Source organism: Haliotis rufescens, unplaced genomic scaffold, assembly GCF_023055435.1.
Source record: "Haliotis rufescens isolate VD_foot unplaced genomic scaffold, xgHalRufe1.0.p SCAF_11, whole genome shotgun sequence".
Classification (NCBI taxonomy): Eukaryota; Metazoa; Mollusca; class Gastropoda; order Lepetellida; family Haliotidae; genus Haliotis; species Haliotis rufescens.
The window spans coordinates 16866165-16892080 of NW_025963791.1; the positions used below are offsets into that span (position 1 = coordinate 16866165).

Below are 25916 nucleotides of genomic sequence, written 5' to 3' on the forward strand. Positions count from 1 at the left end.
CATCCCATTTCCTCCCACATAACACTGACACGCCATGATATAACTGGAATACTGTTCAAAGGGACGTTAAATCAAATTCACTTACACCCTCACTCTCTCACTCGATGACAACATTTAAGCTGACACGCCATGTTGAAATGTAGAGGTTCAGAGATGTTTTCTAGTTAAGCCTCGCGATATATGATATGAGACACGGTCGCATGTACGTAGCTATCATTGTTCCACCCAAAGCACGACTTTTCTATACTTTCATGACACTTAGAAATCAATACTCAAACAAGACAAGCAGGAAGTAAAATACAGCTCATGCGTATCAAACAGCCTTTACACTGAGCCCAGTGCTGAAGATGACAAGCAGCCAGCTTGTTTCTTCCCCGTCGAGAGGTGAATATATCACATTTAATTCTATGTATTTTGTTCATCATCTGCCAGCATAGCTGTAAATAATCGTTTTACGTCATAATTCTTGACTTTAAACATTACCAAAACGAAAATATAAATGTGATCTTTCATCACTGTAACTATTCGAGAGCGGAATGCCACTTGCATGTGTGTATATTTTACCTAGACGTACTCTCCAACGCAAATGTTTGTAACCGTGTTCTGCATTAGAACTGCGAATATTCCGCTGAAAACCTGCGAATACTAACTTATTGTTTTATGGCCCTAATTAGGAGTTTTATGGGACGATCACGCCGTGCACGCATGGCGGCCCATGGCCACACCCTCATAAGAACTACAGTCTCAAATAACTACACTGATTATGCAATCCCAACTGGCTCATTCTGCTATGTCATGATGGACTGAGCGTGATGGAGTCCAATATGGAGTACAGGCCATCAGAAATACTTATCATAAGAACAACACGCCATCAGAACAACAGGTCATCAGAAATACTTGCCATAAGAACTATTCGCCATCAGAACAACAGGCCATCAGATTTTTGGTTTTGGTTTGTTGTTTTACGCCGCACTCAGCAATATTCCAGCTATATGACGGCGGTCTGTAAATGATCGAGTCTGGACCTGACAATCCAGTTATCTACATCATGAACATCGATCCACGCAATTGTGATCGATGACATGCATCAACCAAGTCAGCGAGCATGACCACCCGATCCCGTTAGTCGCCCGTTACGACAAGCATAGTCGCCTTTTACGGCAAGCATGGGTTGCTGAAGACCTATTCTACCCCGGATCTTCACGGGTTACAGGCCATCAGAGCTACAGGCCATAAGAACTACAGGCCATCAGAACTACTTGCCATAAGAACTACAGGCCATGAGAAGTACAGGCCATGTGAGCTACACGCTATCAGAATGACAGGTCATCAGACGTACAGGCCATGAGACTACCGACTATCTGAAATACTTGTTATAAGAACTACAGGTTTCAGAAATACTTGCCATCAGAATTACACAGTAAATGTACAAAGGACATTAGTATAGTCAGTATCAGAAGTATTTTATGTTAAGTATAATTTACATCAATAATGATTTTATTTAACTTTGATTTCTATCTTTTTAAATTTTAACTATCAAATGTTAACATTCTTATCCCCCTTTTATGTCTATTAAGAAGTATATCTAACAACAAGCTGTAATATTCTCATACACATTACGTTTAAGTGATATTACACATTTAGCAAAAAGAGCTTGATTCCTTTTGATTGGCGAGAAGCCAGTTCCATGCAGCCAATTGCCAATGATTGTTTTCAAAGTAGAATTGCATTGTCTTACTCTTAGGTATTTTTTGGCGTTGGGGTAGCCTTGTCATTAAAGCTTTCGCTCGTCACGCCGAAGATCCGGGTTCGATTCCCCACATTGGTGCAATGTGTGAAGCCCATTTTTGGTGTCCCCCGCCGTGATATTGCTGGAATATTGCTAAAAGCGATGTAAAACCATACTCACTCACTCACTTAGATATTATTAGTAAGTTTGGATCAACATGTTTGTTGATAGTTTGACCATATCATAAAATGCCTTGCCCGCTCAGTCAGAACAGAGTTTTAAGTATGCATGGACTTTGGACACTTGAGTTTGTCATATCGTAAAAGGGAAAACCACAAGTTCTTCTTTCTGGTTATCGTTAAGAGTGTAGTGAAAGCAGAAGTTAAAAGTCCCACATCCTTCCCGTATGTCTCAGATGGCATGTATCGGCACAGACAAGCAATAATCTCACCACTTCAACAACCAAGAGCCACTGTGTAGATAGACGAGCCCTGGCCCCAGACCAAATGTGCCTGCATATTCCTCTTGTGGATGATGGCGTTGAAGAAAGATGGTCGTGTTTGCCACTGATGAGCCCTGTTGTCAGCCGAGGAACCTTCTCTGCCTGTCCCCCACTATGCCGCCAACATTATAAACATCTATATATACACTTCAAAAATTGAAACTTGACATAGATGTAAAACCACTTTTTGCCAAATATCTAAAATAATTATATTAAATGAGAACCAAAAAAGTCAAACAAAGATGATGTGTCTATAATTCGCGAAAACACATAAAAGTAGCTTTTGGGATCAATTTTACAGTTTCATCCAAACGCAACCGCCTGTAAAAAACGTGGAGCACAGGATCCTGCATTTAGGCATGCAGGCCCCCCTGCTGAATGGGTATAAAAATCCACATCAACGGCTGTTCCTACAGTCCTTATAACGGCAGTAGAGGCGGTGACAGAATGCAAAGACTGAATGCAGCTCAACGGAACAACGTCATTGGGAGATTACAAGCTGGAGCAACTCAGCAAGAAGTGGCCAGGCACTTTGGCGTATCCAGACAGACAATCTCCGCACTGTGGACCCGATACAACAACACCAACAGAGTTGACGACAGACCAAGGTCAGGAACACCAAGGGTGACAACCCAAGCAAAAGATCGATACATCCGGCTGCGACACCTCCGAGACCGCACTACCACAGCCACGTCTACAACCACACAGATCCCTGGGGTACGCAGAACATCAGATCAAACGGTACGCAACAGACTGAGGGAGGCTGGACTTTTTGCACGAAGACCTGTTCGACGTCATGTATTGACCCCACGTCATCTGGCGGACCGTCTGCTTTACTGCCAACAGAGGGTTAGATGGGCACGTGCAAGGTTGAGAAATGTACTGTTTACTGACGAGTCCCGTTTCCTACTCACACGTGCTGATGGGCGCGCACGTGTCTACAGACGTCGAGGTGAACGTTACGCCTCCAACTGTGTGCAGCAGGTTGTCCCATTTGGCGGCGGGAGTGTCATGGTATGGGCCGGAATTCATCACGTTGGTAGGACGCCTCTCGTGCATATGGCAGATGCATTGACAGGTCTGCGTTACAGAGACTTGATCCTGTAGCCTTACGTTCTTCCTCACGTCAACGTTCATGGCGGATAGTTCCAGGAGGACAACGCTCGACTGCATATTGCACGTGTTTGTCAGGACTTCTTACAGCAAAACAACATCCAGACATTACCTTGGCCAGCCCGGTCACCAGATTTGTCCCCGATTGAGCATCTGTGGGACGAGTTGGATCGACGCCTTCGCAGAAGGAATCCACCGCCCCAAACACTTCCGGCGCTTCTTGATGCACTTCAGCATGAATGGCAGCACATCCAACAGCGTGTTATTGACAACTTGATTGCATCTATGGGTCGTCGGTGTCAAGCGGTGATTGATGCACGTGGTGGGCACAATCGATACTGACATTTTCTGTACCCCTGTGACATTAACTGTATCGTGTACGTGTGTCTGTCTAGGTGACACGATTAATGTTTTGAACATTGTGTACATTGATCTTTAAACAGTGTTTCAATTATGGTTTCTGTGTCCTATTTTGAAACAATCGCATTATATTACATTTTGAAAGTCAGTGTCAAGTTTCTTTTTTTGAAGAGTATATAATGAACAACTATTCCTTCTACAGGCATCAAAACCCTGGATGAAATTTTAGACTTCAGCCATGCTATAAATGTTTTCATAAGAAGAAGAAGTCTAGACCTTGTGTTTCAAACGTCCAGTTGTCTAAAATTCGAAGACACGAATTGAAACTTTTTCATCATGGATCACGAGAATCGAACCGAAACCTCCTGATCAATATGGTGGCCGAGAGGGGACATCGCTTTCTCGCTTTCCTGCTCTATCGCTTTCTCGCGGTATAGCAATATTTCCACTTGGCCACTATATGGGTCGCATGTGATATGTGTTTCTTTACGATAAAAAGATATTAATGAATTGTTAAACCTGACCTCAGTGGGCGGAGGCTGATGTGGGTTTTAATCATTCAAGAGAGCTGAGATATTTCTAGTCACATTTCAAATTATTCATATGGACGGAAAGTTGAAATTTTCCCACTACCTACTTAAACATAATTTAACAGTACAGACATAGGTGCTTTTATAACAAGCCATGTAAACTGACGTCCAAAAGAAACTTTACCAACTTGAAAATATAAATTTCAGACAAAGTATAATTTTTTTCGATGAAGTCTATCTAAAACACATAACCTAAATACAACAATAGTGTATGCAGAAAATGTTAATCGTCTGTTACATGTTTGCGAGATAACACGCGAAAAAGTGAAAAACACGTGAACCACGGACAACTGCAAATGCACGTGCGGGTAAGGGTATAAAACGATTGTAACGGCAAGTCAGACATCCACAGTGATAAAAAAAACACACAAAAGATATGCCACGACTCACAGTCGAACAACGTGAACGAGCCTTGGGTATGGTACAGATGGGAGCCACCCACGCCCATATTGCACGAACCTTCGGTTGCTCCCGTGTTGCCGTTACCAACTTGATGCAACGTTACAGACAGACAGGGCGGACCGCTGACAGGCCAAGAACAGGCAGACCCAGGGTGACCACGCCCCATGATGACCGGTACTTGCGTACATTGCACCTCCGAAATCGCCTCCTGACAATGACGTCATCGGCGACAAATACCTTTAGTTAGTCGGGTTAGTCGACAGACAGTGGCCAGGAGATTCATGGCTCATGGAATCAGGGTTTTTAGACCATACAGAGGACAGCTATTGAGAACGCAACATCGTCGTCTGCGATTGAGGTGGGCCCGGACTGTACGACGTTGGCAACGACGTGACTGGCAGAGGGTTGTCTTCACTGAAGAAAGTCGATTCTGTATGATTAGGGCTGATGGAAGACAACGTGTTTACCGCCGAAGGGGTGAACGAACGGCGGCGTGTTGCGTGCAGGAGGTCGTACCACATGGTGGAGGGAATGTCATGGTGTCGGGAGGGATCTGTGGGCAGGAGAGGACACCGCTGGTCATCATTGACGGAAACTTGACAGCTCAGGGTTACATGGATAACATACTTCGTCCAGTTGTCCTACCATTTCTCCAACAGCAGCCACGTGGTGTCATTTATCAGCATGACAACGCTAGAGCCCATACAGCCAGAATTGTCACTAACTTCCTCGCAGCCAACAACGTCAACGCCCTGCCGTGGCCTGCATGCTCACCCGACGTGTCCCCCATAGAACACCTCTGGGACTTGATGGATCGTCGTGTTCGACAACGACCACATTATCCGCCCAACCGGCAAGAACTGATCTTTGCCCTCCAAGAAGAGTGGCGTCAAATCCCACGGGACCTCATCAGACGACTGACTTTTTCTGTGCGTCGAAGAGTTTTTGCGTGTACTGAGGCATTTGGTGGTCACACACGCTACTAATACCTTGTTATTGAACGTGAGCGATTGTTTATGTACTCTGCCTATTGTCCATGATTCTGAAAGCTCGAGTTTTGTACCACATCCAACTTTGGGGGGGGGGGGGGCTCTGACGTCATTCTCGGTCGCGGTATGATTGTCGTTTTTAGTGTTGATTATGTTGATATTTGGATCTTGTCAATTCACTTTACTTCATGCATGTATGTTTTGTGGTTTTTGAGCAAGAGTGATTTCAAACTCTGGTAAAGTTTCTTTTGGACGTCAGTTTATTTCTGCGTAAAAAAAAGAAGATTTTTAGCTATTGAATCTCCGGCCCCCAGGCCAAGTTATCAAAACAAGTAGCAAATAACACCGTTCATTAGCGCCGAGTAGTACGCACTTCCTAAAAACAATAGTGTTTTCCTAAAAACAACGCTTATATCAATGTTTATTCTGTTTGCCGAGTAGATGTCATCAAAGTGGAAGTCCTTACCCAAGCGATGGTAATACTACCGGATGCCAGTATGTAATTTCTTGTTTTTGACATGTTGTTTCAGTAACCGTAATGTGGAAATAGATAGTTGATTGGTTATATTCAAGTTGGTATTTCCGCTATTCAAAGTGTGCAGTGAGGCCGTCTTATCAACAGTCATTTCTGAGACATAAATGCAAAGTATAATTAATTTATTCTACTCTAATTTTTTGCATTTATAATTAACTCTAACGTTAATTTCAAGATTTACAGTACATACTATTCAAAAGTAGTTAAAGAACACCTGATTCTTTCATATGACTTTGGTTAGTCATTAGAGAACGCGACAGAGCGCGAAAGAGAGAAAGCGATAGAGCGAGAAAGCGATATTTCCCATTATGACGTCCATTTAAACGGTTTTTGCTGATATATAGTGATCCATTCCTGTAATTCCCACCGCTATTTTGCCTCTTATGATTAGATTTTTTAAACATCTTGTAGTAGATAAATATGTTCCAAAATACACAAAAAAGATTTTCTCGTTTAGCTTGTATATGGTTAACAATTGTGCGTTCTGGTGTGAGTTATGTAGTTATCTACTACATTTTTACACAGACAATGAATCGGACACACACACACACACACACACACACACACACACACACACACACACACACACACACACACACACATAATTTTGACAAAACTATACTTAAGATATACATAAAATATTACAATGATAGCTGATTTGATATATGTTATAGATAATCATAGTAATGCATTTCATTTCTGGTGTTCCCCGTGATATTACTGTATTATTGTTAAAAGCGACCATTCTCACTCACTCACAGCGGTGTTTATCAAATTACTATATACAAGTACATATATTTGTAGATTTGGACAAGACAAGAAACACAATTCAAGTTAAACATACATTAAATTTCAAAAAGAACATTTACAGATAACATTATGACACACTGTAACATCATATACTAAGTTATAGTACACCCACAATTATAAGATTGTATTTTTGTAAAAACAATCAGTCATAACTAATTAACCATAGTCTTCTTAACTTCTTTGAAAAGTATATATTTAGATTTTAACCTGATTTATTTAGAGCGCATTACCATGATCTGCCACGCGCTTTCGGCGTGATGGTCCCATACAACTGAATAGGGCCATAAATTAATCAATACATTTTAAGCAAAAATCTGTGGATTGTTTTAAATCACCTACGTCTGTACAGTTAAATTATGTTTGAAGTAAATAGTGAGAAAAGTTCAACATTCCCTCCCAATTGCAGCAGATATCACATGCGGTCCCCTATAGTGGCCAAGAGGGGATATTGCTTAACCGCGAGAAAGCTAGAAAGCGAGAAAGCGATGTCCCCTCTCGGCCACCATAGATCAGTGGTCGACACACTAATTCAAACCTCAGAACTGGTTGAAAACAAGTGGTAAAAGGTACAATGTTTAGCGTATATTTCATGGCCAGATATATTTTACTAGCGTTTCTTTAGACTGTCGAAACGCATGTTTATACATAATATTAAACAAATATTAATAAATGTTGTTTCGACGTTAAATAAGTCAGAGAAAACACGTCCCTTTCGTTTTGGTTGAAAATGTAAGGCCTCGGAGTCGGAATAGCCCTTGTGCTAATCACTCGCCTTCGGGTTTTACATTTTCAGCTCAAATCTCGGAGTGTTTTTTTTTCACTTTTTCGTTGAAAACCTTCTGCATCTTCATCATGTCTTTGGCCTGAATGATACCAGTAATCCAATCAGCCGAAATAGAATTTCCAAAGGCAGAATCGAAAGGATGTTTCATCCAGTTTGGCTAAGCAATATGGAGGAAAACCCAAGCACTTGGACTGACAATCATCTACAAAGAGGACCCAGAAGTTCACAAGTGGATTAGTCGAGTAGCTCTGCTAACTTGGTGCAAGAAACCTAGATTGACGCCAGGGGTGCCAGTCCTCGGGTGCCACGCGGTCAGGAATTCAATGCCCATGTTGTGACTCTGTGGGTTCACTATGACGTCATGTTCCCCTTAAAGGCCTGTGGAACCACTACCGGACAGCGGGGCCCAGAACAAACAATTTGGATGGGTTCCATTCCCATCACATCTGTTGCCTGCCCTACCACCATCAGAATCTCTTCCGATCCATAGATCTGTTTGGCTTGCCAAACTAACCCAACGCGTCTGTCGAGAACGGGACCACAGGTTTAACGATTGAAGGCTCAACTGCAACGACAGGAGACCACCATGTACATAGATGCCGTTGCATACTTTGCCAAACTCTGTTGACTTTGTCAACTAGCCCTGAAAGAAATTTCCAATAATGTGATGAATGTCATCGAAAATAGATATACATGTCAAATAGTTCTTTCAGTTCATGTAAAGCTACAGTCACACAGACAATGCGACCGCGATGCAACCTCTTGGTGAGTGATTTCCTTTGCGACCGAATGGTGATCGCTAAGACTGGTGCAACTACTTCTGTCAATATTTGGAAAAACGGTATGACCGCCGACCAATCAGCGATAGGTTTTGCAACTTGTCAGTGTTTGATCGGCAACTGTTCACCGCAGATACGGCAAAATGTTTGCAACTGGTTGAGACCGATCAGTGACTTGTTTCAACTGAACGGGCACTGGTCAGTGACGAGTTGTTGATCATCACGGATCAAAACATAATGCATATAAAAAGGGTGCTTTTCTGAATCAAATCATTTCTTTGCAAGTTGTCAAGATGTTAACAGCAGAACAGTTGCAGTTTCTCTGCAAATAATAAATCAAAATGCTGCAGTTGCTGCCATGATGATGTACAGAAGAATGAGACAAACAAGGCGAAGGCTGTATTGGCTGAGACATTGGATCGCAAGAAGGCCACAGCTAAGAGACTATGGGAATCTGATGGCAGAGTTGGAGAGAGAAAGTCGTGGTGATTTAGTGGGCTACCTCCGAATGGAGCCTGTCAACACCGGACATCTCTGGCTCTTCTTCCTCATAGCAGTTGGCTCTACTGTATCTTCTACAATTTCTGGTTCTTTTGTTTTCCTGCCTTAACGGACCATAGTGATGAATGGAAATAATTGATGTGAACTTTCTGAGTACTTATGACAAAATGATGATGTAATGCACAGACAGGTATTTTTAGAGACGGTCACATGTTGCAAACCCAACGGCGAATGATCGAATGAATCCACTTTCCAACCAATCGACAACCAGTCACCGATGAAGCGCCAGTCGATCACTGCCTCATCACTGATCAATCACCGATAGGTCGCCACTTAGTTGCAAAGAGTCAACACCCTTTTGTTGACGAAACTGATCGCCGCACAGTCGAAACCAATGTGCGACATAACACCCCCTTGGGACCTCTAGGAGACCAATGAAACCTCTGAGCGACCAAATCGGTCGCAGACAGTCATTTGTGCATGTTGTGACCGAATGGGCTTTGCGACCGCTCTGAAACCTTGTAGCGACCTCAGTGAAACCTTTCTGAGACCTCTGTCACCTCATTGCAATTGTCAAATATTTTGGTCGCCAGGAGGTTGCATCGCGGTCGAATTATCTGTGTGAATGAGGCTAAAAGAAACTTTGATGAATGTCAATGAAAATAAATATATTTTTTAGTTTAATAACACATGAAGTGCATTACTCCCATCAAACTGATAACTATACATGCATTTGCATTTAACACATGCGAGGGGTGACTGAAACGTTCTGAGCCTAACTATGAAGGTTGACAGAGCACCCTCAACAGTTTGCATGTATTCAGCACGATACTGGCCATGCTTACAGGATACAATTGAACCAGACACACAACCAGGCTGCATATTTCTGTCGGTATTAAACTGAACAGGTACTGATGAAAATGGACAAAGTTACATACTGTGCTGTCATCAAGTATCTCCAACTGAAAGCAATAACTCCAACAGCCATACGTGCGGTCATGGTGTCAACTTTAGGGGATGGCGCTCCTCCCTTTGCCGCTGTTGGGAGGTGGTCAGCCAAGTTCAAGAGCCTCGAAGCTGATCAAACATCAGGAAGACCTTCACCTGCCTGCCACCTCTGGGGAATCTGTTGATAACATAAATTATATGATAATTGGTGATCGCTTACTCACGTCCCATAGTCAATGCAGTGGGCATTTGTTTATGAGAGAGTTGAGAACATTCTGCACGCTGGGGTCCAATGATTCTGACTGCTGATCAGAAATGCTTCAAGTTCATTACATATCATGTGAAATTACGTTGTTTTGAAGCAGAACAGATTCTGTTAAGGGATTCGTAACTAAGGATGGGTATTGGGATTAGCACTATCATCCAGAGACTATACAACAGTCAAAGAAGTGGAAAACATCTCACGTCTCCTCCAATCCACAGAAGTTGAAAAAGTCTTCCCCATCAGCTCACAAGGTGATTGTTTCGGTTTTCTGGGATTCCAAAGTAATCCTTCTTGTAAACTACATCCCGAAATACCATTAATGACCAATATTATGCTGATCTGCTTTGGGAACTGTGTGACAAAATCAAGGCTAAGTATCGTAGATAACTCACTGAGGGTGTGTTGTGTTTCCTTGTTGCCAATCGACCAGACAATCCAGGAACTAAAACTAAAACCGATATGTTAATTTGTCTCGACCCAAACGTTTGAATTGTAGATGACTCAGCATGACTGATAATGGCTTCTTAGCTTATGACATTTGGGGACATCGAACCGTTTGACATCATTTCAGCCTTACTCTGCACATTGCATACTGATATAGTTACTGAAAGTCGGTACCTTAAATCGCATATTGCACTAGGCCATTCTTATCACATGACATCATTACCATATTGCTGATTTGTGGAATTTTGTTGCAAGATCCTTCGCCGATATGACGTCAACCTAGCAACAAAGTTGCTGGGTCGTCGACTGTGTGTAAGCTCGTCTCAGTGATCATCATCTCTACACGCAATCGACACATACACACCCTGCCACACCAACGGCCAAAACAAAGAACCCACCTCCTCCTCCTCCTCCTCCCTACCGCCTCCCTCCTTGCCACCATCTTGGATGGGGAGATGGCCCCTCGGAAACGTAAATGTCGCCATCTCGGAGGTGCGCACGCCTCACGCCTTGGAAGCGCACGCATGACACAATGCCCCCTTCGCGCATGCGCAGTCACGTGACCAAACCGAAACCGGATGTGACCTTCGCGCATGCGCAGACCCGTTCCTTGTCCTGTAACGGGGCCGCCAACTACTAACATGGCTACCAAGACAGCCATATTGAAAATATTGTGATTCTGTGATTCTGTTGTATGGAGTACAACGAAACAGTGGAACTATGTTTCAAAGAATAAAATAACCACCCTCCTTTTAGAATCCATGAGGTAGTAACTACAAGTCTCTCTTAGAGTTGAACCAACTCTTGGTTTTAGAAATTGTGTTTGGTCTCTTCAATTTCAATTTCAGTCTCATATATACACCTTTTCAAAAGCATCGCACCACCAAGACATTTTGATAATCAGAAAAGAGATGGATAAGGAGAAGCTGGCAAGCAAAACTAAAGCATTAAAACAATGTTACTGAATGTCAAATGAGATGTTAAATTCATGAATTATAGGGGAAATGAGCATTTGCATAGTCAAAAACACAAGCTTATTCGCCCGTGAGAAGGATTATAATGGAGGATAAATAGAAACTGTCAGAAATGAGATCAAAAGATCATCACGATCATTCTGCACAGGAGGGTCCTTGGCTCTAACCCTTCATCGCCACTGATCCCATAGATGCTCGATTGGATTCGGGTCTACGAGAAGGTCAAGGGAAAGACTCAATGGCGTTGTTCAGTCACAGCTTGTGCTCGGTGGGGTCGAGCATTGTCGTCCATGAAGACAGGACGCGTGACAAGTGCATCGTTATCCAAATAGGGCACAACAAAGGTATTTTGATACCTTTGTCCTTTTAATGTCCCCTGAACTGTGACCAAATCAAGTATGCATCGTCCCATACCATCACTGAGCCGCCACCACATGCCACTGCTTTCTGGATGTTGCACTGATGATAGGATGTTCCCCTTTTCCTTCAGATACGAGTCTTGCCATAAGTGTGGTGCAATATCACCTCTGTGACCTCGAGTTCTAGAGTGCTCGAGCCTGACACCAGACTAAACTGCACCGCATATGTTCGGGTGAGAGTAGTGGACGTTTTATTGGTCTTCCGGCCCATACTTTTGCTGCATTCAGTCGACTCTGTTGTGGGTATGCCAGTGATGACGAAGTTGGCAGCTTTTTGGCCTGGCGCACAAGGACCCTGTCCTCTCTGGCACTGGTGTTTCATGGACGCCCTGATCTCGGCAAGTCCCTCACATGTCCAGTCAATGTGTGTTTTCTATGAGTCAACTGAAAACAGTATGATTAGTGTTCAACACGGTGGCAATAGACCGACATAACATGCCAGTTTGGACCACGTCATCTTTGATTTTGTATGCTTAGGCAGTTACAATCGTTCCAAAGACAGACCTTCAAAGTGGTAGAACTTTCATTCAAAATTAATTACAGTAAAAACGCATGAACGTCAAGACGTCATCATGCATGAATTTCTCTAAAGAGACCCCTTAGGTGTGCATACGGTTTGCATAAACGCACCCACAAGGCTGGGCAGTTATGGTGGCTAACATGCTGTAGGCATATTATGTTTCAACACATTGTACCCTTTTAAAATCTCTACAAATTGGTGGTGCGATATTTTTTGACGAGGTGTGTATATTCATTTTCGTCTGCTTGTTATAAATTGTTTAATTTCATTTCAGACATGGCTCTGATCCTGAGGATGACCCTGCTGCTGGGTAGTGTCAACTTTATTCATTGTTTACCATCCAATGTTACCTGCATGCCATGTGTATGCACTGTAACTGCAAAGGATGGGATCATCGCCGACTGTTCGAACAAAATGTTGAAAAGTGTTCCCAAAAACATCTCATCCGCTGTATCAACTCTCCTTATGTCTAACAACAGCATCGAACTAGCAGCACGATCTTTTGACAGGTTCTCTTTTATGGAATACCTGGATCTGTCTGACAACGCCCTGACTTCTCTGAATGTTGATAGTTTTGTGGGAGCTGCAAATTTGAAACGCTTGAACCTTCATGGAAACAGGATTCTTCTGAACAGCAAAAGTTATCCAAAGGGAGCTTTTCGACAACAGAAAAAGCTGCATACTTTGGATATTGCTGGAAATACCGAGGACTTAGATGCAAAGTACCCCGATGCATGTCTGGGCGATTTGGTGGCTCTTCGGACACTGATCATTGATGGTGTAAAGAACGCCATATTTGGTAAAGGGTTTGCGAAACTAAAGAATCTCACAACTCTTATCTTGTCAGGAAAACGGGGACATTGTTCGATTTATACACTTTATAATGAATCCTTCCTGAATACTCCCAATGTAAGGCACCTGGATATCAGCTACTGTGGTGTTTCATTTATTGAAACCAACGCATTTGGGCCAATGAGGAACATAGATATGCTTGACCTTTCTCACAATCATGGGCTTGGCTTTGAAACACTTGGTAACTCTCTGTTCGGGCTGCAGTTTTCACCTCTGAGGGTTTTGAAGTTTAACAGCATCATGAAACCATTTGCTATCGGTGTTGAATTGAAAGGAGATCATTTACGATATATAGACAATTTGACTCTTACAGAATTACACTGTGACGCAAACAGAATTGAGCTTTTGGATGCAGAGTGTGCCAAAAAACTACGCAAAGTTCAAATCGTATCAGCAAAGAGTAATAGGTTCACATATGGACAGTATTTACTAAACCTTGCAGTAATGACAAATCTTCGTAAAATATATCTGATGAACCAGTATCCATCAGACCCATTACAAGGGGACAAGGCTGTCCATGGTGAAAGAACTCATTTGACGCCTATGAATAGTGTGAAGAAGAAGACTGAATTGACACAACAGCCAGCAACTTCCCAAAGTCCTCCGCAGCAAAGACCTGTTCCTCATAACGACATCAACATTGTCAGCTTTCAGACTGAGAACAATTCTAGGATAGATGAACAGTTACAAAAGAACATAATGACAGTTGAAGTCACTGAAATAGAAACAATTCCCGTTCTTAATAGCATACCTCCCAATGTCACATTTGTAAATTTAAGCCATAGTAGGTTCGATTATTCCATTAATGAAATAGGATTCTATCCCAATCAAGTAAAGGTACTGGATTTGTCTCGGAACAGCTTTACAGGATTGGTAGGTCCTATTCATGGCGTTGATTCTCTTGAATTCCTTGATTTCACTGATAATAACTGTAAGTTACTTTCCCCTACGTTCTTGATGTACGCATCTTCCCTAAAAGTCCTTAACATAAGTAAAAATTACCTATATCAATCACTTAAGTCGGATATTAAGGGTCACATATTTTTCAACCTAACAAATTTAGAAATACTGAGAATTTCCAATAATCTCATTCTTGATTTACCATTACCTATATTCCAAAGACTTAACAATCTACAGATTCTTGATTTGAGCTGGAACATGATGGAGGCATGGACTGTTATAATCAGCCACATGTCGTTTCTCACCTCTTTGGATTTGTCAAACAATAGATTTGAGTATGTCCCAAAATCTCTTACAGATCAAATTAATCTTATAATGAATTTGAGAAACGACACATTTCACTTGAACATCCAGGGCAACGATCTAATATGTGATTGCAGTACACTTGAGTTCTTAGAAGCACTATCGGAGTCCCGCATTTCCATCGACAGACCTGATGATACGAGGTGTCGGTTAAACAATGGAGAAAGAATGAAATTTAACAACATTAAAAACATTGTATGGAGGCTGCAGAAACAGTGTAAAACAGTTGTTCCATTGTTAGCCGCAACACTGTCTGGAGTTGTAGCCTTCATGCTGATAGTTGCAGCTGGTATAATTTACCGTTATCGGTGGAAGCTACGTTACCTGTACTACACTACAAGACGCAAATACAGGGGATACCAGAGACTAGGGGAAGGGGAGGACAATTTCACCTACGATGCTTTTGTTTCATATGCTGATGAAGACAGAGGGTTTGTTGTAGAGGACATGCGTAACATGCTTGAGCGACACCATGGCTTGAGACTCTGCATACACCATCGGGACTTCATGGTTGGGGAAGCCATAACTGCCAACATCATGAACGCGGTTCAGTCGAGCAGGAAAACCATCGTTGTCCTGTCTTCTAACTTCCTGAAAAGTAAATGGTGCGACTATGAGGTCCACATGGCCAAGCTGGAGAGCATACACACCGGAAGGGACGTCCTGTGTGTCGTGTGGTATGCTGAACTGCCTGACAACAGTAGTCTGAGTCGAGACTTGCAGGATGAGGTTCAGTATGGTACCTATATCAGGTACCCGACAGCTGAGGATGAGAAATTAGAGTTCTGGGAGAACCTCAAGGCAGCAATAAGTTATTAAACATTCCCAACTCAAAGCTGTCAACTGTCAACGGTGTGAGAAAACATACTTTTGAATTTATGCACCGTCTTAGTTCCAAGGTATCACGAGACACACAAATGACATACATCTTGAATGTGTTGATGTGCCATGGTGTGCACACAATCACAAAGCTTAACATGTTTATAACATGTATGTAAATAACATAAACTGATATAATCTATATATTTTTATTCAATGTATATTTTTAATATTTGGTTGCAATCAGTTCATCTTTATAACACTAGAGCTATATTGATGTACGCTGGTATCATATTTACATATATTCATATTACATTAACGTGGTGGCACGTGGTCACAAATCGGGTGAAGTTAACCAACGTCGGTCACGGAGAGTCCTTGGATGGGTGACCGCCTTCGGCAGGCTTCGGTTCTGAAGCACATGTAGCATATGTGGTGTCGCCTTGCGCGAGTGATTTTGTTCGAATTGTGCCTCTATCAACCCAGCAGTGAATGAGTACCCGGTAGGATGATATGGTAAATATGGCATATATGGTAATGTGGTTGTTAATCTTCTAGCGCCCAACAGGTAGCTTTGGTTGTATACTCCACAGGGAGCTGAACATGATTGTTCAATGCACACTGATCCATTGATCGGGGTAATAAATGTCTGTTCGCTTAGAGTATGCTTATGCATGGAGTACAGCGGCATATAAATGGACTACTACTACTACTACTACTACTACTACTACTACTACTACTACTACTACTACTAATCATTATTATTATTATTATTAAGGTGATGACTTGTTATAGTGTGTGAGAATATGTGAAGACCATTTCTGGTGTCCCCCCCGCCTTGATATTGCTGGAGTGTTGCTAAAAGCTGGCGTCAGATCACTCACTCAGTCACTAATAAAGTGAGTTAGTGAGTCATGGTACGTCGTATCAGCTTGATGTGAGGAAAAAGCCCGAAAGGGCATGTCGTTTTGTTGAAACCCACAAGCGGGGTGCTAACAACGGGAAACACAATCAGAGCGAACCCGGTTACGAACCACTCTTTCTTGTTCGCCTAAGGGACGCAACTCTGCATGGCCCGTGTAAAGAGGTAATGGGGCGTATACGTTACTACAAAGCCTTTTGTTAGTATCAGGGGCTTGTGTTTTGTAATTGTACATAATATTACTAATCACGATGTATTCATACGTATGCAATTATTATTTTCGAGTTGACTTACTTTTTCATGGTCGTATATTTGTGTTTCACGCATTTGCTTTATGATTCTGAAAAACGTATTCATGATGGGTCGGAATCGTACACTGCTTTTGGGACAGATTTCTTATAATTAGGGAAATATTTTTGTCGCTTTTAATGTATTAAAATTATTTGCTTTTTTCGTTAATATTAAAAATACGTTAACCCTTAATGGTAGAAGTTTGGTCACGGAAACCATTAGTATTGCGAAGTAAATATATTGAGCTTTCAGGTATGTTGAGTAAGTTTTTAAATCGGAGAAAAGAATTTATTCAGCACAACCAGACCGCCTGCGTGAGTCATGTTTAGCCATAACTTAAAAGTGTTTCAAAATTTAGAGGACAACATTTTATTTTTATCCATCTCGATGTATCATTAATCAGTCTCCCTCTGATGCATGTACATGTAGAAATCTTGGAATTTAGGTGCTTCATGCAATGATTTTGAGAAACTGTAAATTGCATGAACATAACATGTATTACTCTCTCCATCTCTCAAATGTGACATTTTTCAACACATGCGATGGCCTCCTCGCATTTCTTGAATAAACCACTTCTTCTACAATGTAGTAAGTTTATTGTTTTTTTAAATATTGGTAATAAGTCGCTACAGCAGCTGTCTGAAATATAGGGTGTGCGTAGTTGATTATCTAATTTTGTCTATTACCTGTCCATTATACCTGAAGAAGAAGGAGAAAAAGAAATAGAAAAAGAAGAAGAAAAGAGAAGAAGAAGAAGTAGAAAAAATCCATTTATAATTCGCCAAATTCTATTCACCAAGTTAATTCTCATAGCGCTTCACATGTTTTTGCATCTGTTTCTAGTCAAAGTAGAGTGGAACTGGACTGGATAGTGTAGTTTGAAGAGATATGTTTTCAGATGTGCCCTATGAGATGAGTGTAACGATGGCAATTGGAAATCTGGTGACAATTTTTGTCAATGATAAAGCACAGTATTGAAACCATCAATGACCAAAACGTCTTCGGCCGCATTTCTGAAACTTTTCGGAACGGAGACGTTACAGTGTCTTAGATTGTGGCTGTTTCATGGTAGGTGTCCATAGTGAAGTTCTTGCGACCATTCACACCACTGTATTCTGTAAATGAATGAGCCTTTATAGTGGTTCAGTCGAGGGGTTGGCCATTAGACCGTTGTTAAGTTATGCCATGACATGCATGACCTTTCAGGCAAGGCCTTCGTTTGGTTGAGTCATTTGAAAGGTCAAGTTCTCCAAAATTCAAAACTGCAGTTATCTATATATCTGGATACTTAATAATACGTTCAATAAATATGAAATTGTGTTTAGTGACAACTCAATAATATTATCACAAGCAGATTTCTCAGTCACCATTTTAAATTAACCCTAAGTATAAAACAAAAATATATCCCGACGTTTTCAGAGAATTTATATCAACGAAGACTCACCATACCAAAGTGTTGGATGGTATGGTTTAAGGACACATGACGTCGTCTGGCACAGCCTCTCCTCTCAAGTTTTATATCACTAAATAAATCTAAGCTTCTGTACCGCTGATTGCTAGGTCCATTCTCTTCGGCTAAATGTAATGCTTTGAGGTTGAAATGGCTTCCCAAAATCTAAGAACATTCATGCTAAATGCCGGATACCTTTTCTATAGTTTCGATGGTCCGTTGTCCATTCATTGTGGAATCTGTAGATAATCGAAACTGTTAATACGCTGGAGTTGATGTTCTGAGCTAAGTCTACATTTGGTGTAGTGGTTGATGGACTGACCTTCATAAAAGTTTATGTGAGTATCAAACATTATGTTGCCTTATGTGTTGTACGCTTGAGCGACGGTACCTGGATGTTTGTCTCGGACTTAGAGAACCTGGCATTATATGCGAACCTCAGATTACCGTCTTGCTACACGGCACGCCAAGGTTCCTTGGCTCCCCTAAAGTTGTGTCAAGGCCTTTTAAGTATAACTAAAACGTATGAATATCTGGATGACCAGAATTGGAGTCCTCACACCTATAAAACGCTTTTATATAATATACAGGCATTACAGTGGCATGTCTCATGTTGTCCCAGCCAAATGTCATTCAAAGTCTGGCTGTCCCACATGAAAATCTGTAGTTGTACCCACTGACAAGGTCTCAAATAACATAACCATTATATGTGAGCATTATTACATGAATTGTTTGATCAGAGAACTTGGTATAAATGACATATCAAATCTCAAAGATTAACTGTTATCCTTAATAAAATCAAGGAATGTTTTTATATTCACCCAAAAAAAATATTTGAGACAAGTTGAATCAATACCATGTGGATTCTCAAAAACTCTAAAGATTTGCTTTACTTTTTCCAATCTTAGAAAGGGAGCAGGTTCAATTTGGTCAAGACATTTTATTTTTCATTTTGTGTACCACTATCCCACACGACAAACATAAGGGAAAACCTCAGTGGTCAGTATCAAATACAAACATACAATGGTGATAGCAAAAGTCAGTGATAATAAAATATATTCACCCAGCGGCGACAGTTGTCAAGTTTCCGTTATGGGCTCGGCAGGGAATCAGGGAAGATGAGCGTTCCTCGCATGAAAGCTGGTCTTGACGTGATGAAAATGCGTGACAGATGAAATGTGTGAGAGATGCGTGAGGCATGCTGTTGTCCCCTTATATACTATCCAACTAGCTCCCTCACTACCCAAATACAATGCAATGAGCGTTTACCGAAGCTCTACAGAAACAATGTAACACAGTTGCAACAATAAAATACACTGCCATATAACAATAGATATTGTTACATATCTTTCTTCAGAGGCTAAGGGCAAATGAAAGCTAATGCCGTCTGAAGTTTACTGAGAAAACGATATGTGAAATGCCTCACTTTCTGATTGATAACGTATATGTAAAATTTGGGGATAAGACATTGAGGCAAGAAGTAGGCATCCCAATTGTGCTCCCTTTCTTTCTGATCCTTTTCTTTATGCCCATGAATTGGACTTTCTGCTCGAATTGGCAATGTCAATACAAGGAAATTTGGCCATGACGTTTAACGTATAAAGCTTCAGGCATATCGATGATCTGACATCGTTCAATAAACATCAAATAGCCAATTCCCTTCCACTGATTTACCTACCTGAACTAGAAATATAGGAGACCAGTGAGAACGCTTCATTTGTTTCATGTTTAGATCTTCGCATAAAGATGTCAAAACACTCTCAACAAGACTGTATGACAAGAGGGATGACTTGAACTTTCCCATAGTCAATTTTCCATTTATGTCGAGCAATATTCCAGCTCTAGCCCTTGGTGTCTATATACATGTCACAACTTTTGAGTTACAATTGAACATGCTCTTTGTACCAAGATTGCACAGAGCATCATACAACTCTTTTCGCCTACACCTGATATCATCACTATTAGGGATTACTAAACATATGCTCATAGTCGGATATAGTCGGATTCGAACAATCGACTCTGTTTTGATCAGATATATCTTATGAATACAAAGGGTTTTGTCGCTTTTATTTACTCTTATTTAAGATATTCCGGTGTCAAATGTCGACGCTTTTTCGGCGCAATGTAAACGCTTGAAAAGCGCAAAAAAACATTTAAAAAAGTTCCAATATTGGGTAAAAAGGACGTTTTAGTGTTTGCAGTGTATCACAAAATCCATAGGAAGCCTGGATATGAATATTGCCATTTGAGTGTCATTTTGGTTTAAATACCCAGGGCATTCTCCCATTCTCCATAAAATGCATGTTTATCACATACAACTTGCGATTTTACACCAAATCATGTTAAGCTACCACGGTTGTATCGAGTTTAAACGTCCCATAATATTACCCGCAAAAAATATGAAAAAAGGGGTCCCAGTAACTTTGTTTTTGAATATAGAGGAAGCCACACATACATGGAACAATCGATACATTTCGGTCTATTGTGTCATTGACAAGTGGAAGATTATCGTCCATCTTTATTCATTGGTACATTTGTCTAATGACTACATTTAAACAACGCTGCAATGGTATTGAACTTCAAAATTTGGCATTGTGATATATCAACTTCTACTTTCTTGCAAGAATATGCTTCATACATCGCCACTTGTACCAGACAGATCTCTTTACAACTCTGTGTAGCTGCCTAGCTCATAACCTGAATATACAAAGCACATAGTTGAATATAACTATAAAGCCAATCACTTGGTGCATGTACGAAACTTAACCTTTCAGAAATAGAAAATGGTTTACGATCATTTCCTGCCAGTTCTATCTACCAAAGACAATCAATTCAAACTGTGCAGAGTTGCATCCCTTGGGAACGCCAGAAACCTATGACTGTGGGTTCGAATCCCAATTCGCCCCGATTGTATTTCTAGGTTTGTCAGCACCATACCCATGCTCGTGGGTTTTACCGAAGTGGTAAACGTCAGAGACCTGCATCACATCGGGCTTTCCTCACACATCAAGCTGACACGCCATGATATAACGGGAATACTGTTAAAAGCGGCGTTAAAGTTTAAAACCCAACTCACTCACTCACTATTCACTTACTCGCTCACTCAAACCAGTGTTTCGTTCTTGGAGAATACGGAGGAACTAAGGAAGTCAACAAGCACCACATTATCATGATGATAAATATGTACAACCCCAATAACTTTATATAATTTAACATTAGTTCATCTTGCATGGACTTGCAGATTAGTGGAAATATCCCATATGCAGTGGTATGATTAATAGCTGTCTTACAAGACCAGAGTCCACCAGTGCTATGCTACTTGTAGGTGAAATGGGGTTGTATGTCGCGTTTAGCAATTTTTTATATAGCGACCTACATGCATGTGTGTGGTTGCTTTTACAAGTCCGGACTGATGCCGATTTTATGATCTACTTGTAGTGGCTATTGGGTGGTACAATAGTCATATGAGCAATCATACAGTACTATCTACTGAGTCACTAACTGTCGCAAAAAGGTAACATTAGGCTTAAAAAAATGAAAGAATTGGTTCTCAGGAAATGACTTTTGAAAATATAGTGCAGGGGGGACTGGTTGTTGTTTTTTGTTAGCTTGTTCAAACTAGTATGTAACCAAATACACACTTGTGTACCATCAACCTGGGAAAGGGCCTCCCTACTTACACAATCATACAAACTCCTACTGCCGCCATGACCATAACACAAGATGCGCAGTAAAGCAGTGAGCATGTAAAGGGACGAACCTGTGTGCTGTATTGGATCACATTGTTTTTAAGTATTAGGATTTCTATTTATTTATTTTTTAAAAACTTTTTAATGAAAATAAAAACGAAACATGCGGCAGACCTTATGATGATGTGGGTGGTTATTGAGAACCAAAACTGTTATTTTTTTCAGCCTTAAGCACTTATCTTTTTTCTGACAATGTTATGTCCAATTTAGATAATTTAGTACAATTTGGTACATTTATTGTATTTTCATTTGTCATTTAAAATTTATGAATCCTTAAAAAACTTACCTTGTTACATGATTAAGAGTTGGCCACCTCTGATGTTAAAGTTGCATATGACCACAAAGATATGTATTAACCCAGTGCTGAATATTTTGTGGTTGTTAAATCTTCTCCAGCATGGCATGAGGACCAACTGACACGAACCTCTAAACATGTTGGTCAGGTTCTCTTGCCATTTGTTGAACCAACAGAATTGTTAGAATATTATGTGTCTTAATTATTGCACACTGGAACACAAAATTGATTCATATATGGCTCATATGTTGATATGAAAACAATTTAGTTGGTGTCATCGTACCGTCCTAACTTACAACTTCTTTTTAGCGTCTTTATATATTGTGTTGTGTTTTCATCAGTGTAGTTAAAGAGTTGCTGAATGTTGATTGCTGACTTACATGAGAAATACACCACTTCATGAAATACTTTTGCATCATGAACTGTGCATGTCATCGACGATCTTATTCACGTGAATACACCTTTGTTCTAGCTTGATAAAGTTAAGTATGTTACAATTTTGTCTTGTTTTTTGTGATGTTTAGTATCCCATCATGAAGCTGAAAGGGCATATGGGAATGGGTGCTGTCCATTCATCCTTAAATCTGCCCTATCTGGGTTTTTTCATCCATCTGATCCAACACGATACATGATGTAGCTGGAATGATGCTGATTGCAGCATAGAACAATATTGGCTCATTTCTAAATACAAGCAATATCCCCTAAACACAGACATTGCAAATCAGGATTGCAATTTTTAGACTTATCCTATCTCAGACTATACATTGTTTCTTCTTCTTTCGGGGTGGTCGGGTAGCCTAGTGGTTAAGGCATTCGCTTGTCACGCCGAAGACCCGGGTTCGATTCCCGACATGGGTACAATGTGTGAAGCCCATTTCTTGTGTCCCCTGCCGTGATATTGCTGGAATATTGCTAAAAGCGGCGTAAAACCTTACTCACTCACTCACTCTTCTTTCGATCCTAAGTTGAAACATGCGTGAACAAAACAATCCACCTAAAAACCAAGCATCACTATGGTCACCTCCCATCTGGATTTCATGCCAGTCGACCTACACAGGCTGAACATGTGATTTCCCCAGCCAACTCATTCTCTTTCTTATCGCCAAAAGGAGTGGTGACGTGCATCTTGCAAGATAATCCATTTGGTTTTTCTCTTTTTCCAATTTTCCCTCTTTGAACACCTCAAGACATCTTCTTTGGTCGTTTCTTTTCAACATGGAAGAACAAGCCATGCGTCATCCTGCTTGTCTAACTTGTAGACGTTTTTTTCTCCTTCCAACTCACTTCAGATTGCTGCGGGCGCTGCTGCTCATCTGCATGGTGTTCTCACTGTATTGACTTGCTCAATCAGCATCTTTCAGCATTTATCTTCACAAGTGTCAGCGTAGGGAACAAGACAATCTTTCAAAGTCTGCTGAAAAATCGACCAAAAAAGGGAAGAAAACTCCTATGAAGAAGTCTAAAAAAATCGCAAAACTACCTACAGTTGCAACGATAGGGGAATTGTCTAACCCCGTATTTCCTGTCTTATCTGTCGATGTCGTTGGAGTATCTGAGATCTTTCTCAAGGAAGACGTTTCTGTCTTGACCACGCAGACCCTTACAGAGAATCTACACTCAGCGTCTACGGCGAATAAACGTATATGTTCGGACGTACAGCCAGTTCTCTCAGTGGTTTTTGATCCAACTTGTATTTTCCTCAGAGTCGGCAACGCTCGCGAATGTCTTTTTTTCTACTGTCACCCTTGTCTACTGCAACCAACAATGTCAAGCTTTTTCCTGCCTGAGGGCATCTCAATGACTGCAGTGAGGATCAATGGGAAGATTCAGCGTTTTGCGGAAAAGCTTTCCTCCACAGTTCAATCACAGAATTTGAATTTACGATCTTCTAAGGGTCAGCAATCTTGGGATTGGCGATCTTCCCAGACTCCCAATACCTCCAAGGATCGTGATTACTCCACGGATTGACGCATTTCTAAGGTGCAGCGAACCTCTCAAGATCGGCACTCCTCTGAAGCAGCACACTTCAATGGTTCGACAAACTTCCAAGGTTCTTTATACCTCACAGGATGCACCTATGCACCTCTAAGGATCGCTGTACTTCAAACAATTGCTGCTCCTCTAAGGAGCGATTTATCTCAAAGGAGCGATGTAACTCTATGGGTAAACATTACCCCATGGTTGGAAGAACCTCCAAGGATCGACACACCTCTGCAGATCAGGGGATAGGTCATCTACCCATCATCTCTCACAGAGATTCACTTCAGACTCATCACATATCGGTTTGGAAGATGAACTTCATACTGATTCCATTGGACACTCGCACTTGACTTTCTCCTACGTTATAGTTCTCGTTCTTATGACTATCATCATAAACGATGATAATTTCCTTACAACTCTGCTTTGTATAATTTCTACACAAACCCAGCGCATGATTGGGAATGCTACCCACAGTATATGGACTCCTTCCCATCATGTTGATGATACTCCTATGACGCTGCCTACCCGGATTACCATCCTTGGCCGAGCTACTATCCCTCTCCTTGCCATGAATTTTCCTCTCTTCATCGGCACAGAGACAACCCTCGTCGCTCAGCTACTATCAGCAGATGACCTTCCCCACAGGCCACGCATGGCACTCTTCCTTCAAAGTCCTGCTCGAGTTTCCCGGGGGTGGGGTGGGTGTTGTAGCCTAGTAATTACGTTCGCTCAGGTTCGATTCCCCACATGGGTACAATGTGTGAAGCCCATTTTTGGTGTCCCCCGCAGTGGAATTGCTGGAATGTTGCTAAAAGCGGCGTAAAACCATACTCTCACTCACTCACTCTCTTCAGCCTACAACATAGACAGTCGCACCTCCTTCTCCTGTGGACCCTTTGCCAGAGGAGGATTTACTTGATTGTCTGGCCTCCCCTGCTTCTTCCTCCTGCAGTTTTGACACTGCAGATCCGGCTGCAGTCTTGATTTGGATTGCGGATAAACTCCTACTTCACAAGAGTGCTTCAACCAAAGTTAGTTAATCTTCTTTTGTTGTCCCCTGTGCAACTTTGCCAAATATTTCCCTCCCTCCCAGACCCGTTTTAGCAGATATTGCTACAAATCTTGATAGAACCTTTGAGTCCTTACCCCGGCTACGCAATCCATAACAGTCTCCTTGCTTTGTGTTGGCTGATGCAGGCACACATCACCTATTTACTTCTGCTCCTGAATTGGATAGTCACTTAGCGATTTTAGCTCCTAAACGTTCGTTGACCTGCTCTACGGTGGACGATAGACACTACTATTCGCTGAACACTTCCATTAGTCTTCACTATTCTCCCAGCCACGAAGGCTTCTACCTCAGTTTTTTTTATCACACATCTTCTCCCAAGGAAGCTTGCATTAGAGGTGCTTTCGGTCTTAACCAGGACAAGGTTACGGCCATTTGGGATCTTCTTGCTGATCATGCGAAGTCACATACTACCCTATCCTTAGACGCTGCTCATCGGACAATCCCTTTAAAAATCGCATATAGCAACTGTCTTGGTAAACTCCTCCACTTTTTGCTGGACGCATTCAAGACATTCATGTGTTCAGCAGGACACTTCTTTCCAGGTGACGGTGGATCTGCT

The 25916-nt window shown here is 41.5% G+C and overlaps 1 protein-coding gene across 1 annotated transcript; it reads left to right on the forward strand.

Moving 5' to 3' along the window:
* The first annotated feature begins 266 nt into the window (after window positions 1–266).
* LOC125377976 (toll-like receptor 4) lies at window positions 267–17395 on the forward strand. The gene is made up of 2 exons (XM_048392331.1): window positions 267–384; window positions 12939–17395. Exons 1-2 carry the CDS (start codon window positions 348–350, stop codon window positions 15596–15598), a joined length of 2697 nt encoding a protein of 898 aa, XP_048248288.1. The 5' UTR covers window positions 267–347; the 3' UTR covers window positions 15599–17395.
* The last annotated feature ends 8521 nt before the right edge of the window (window positions 17396–25916 follow it).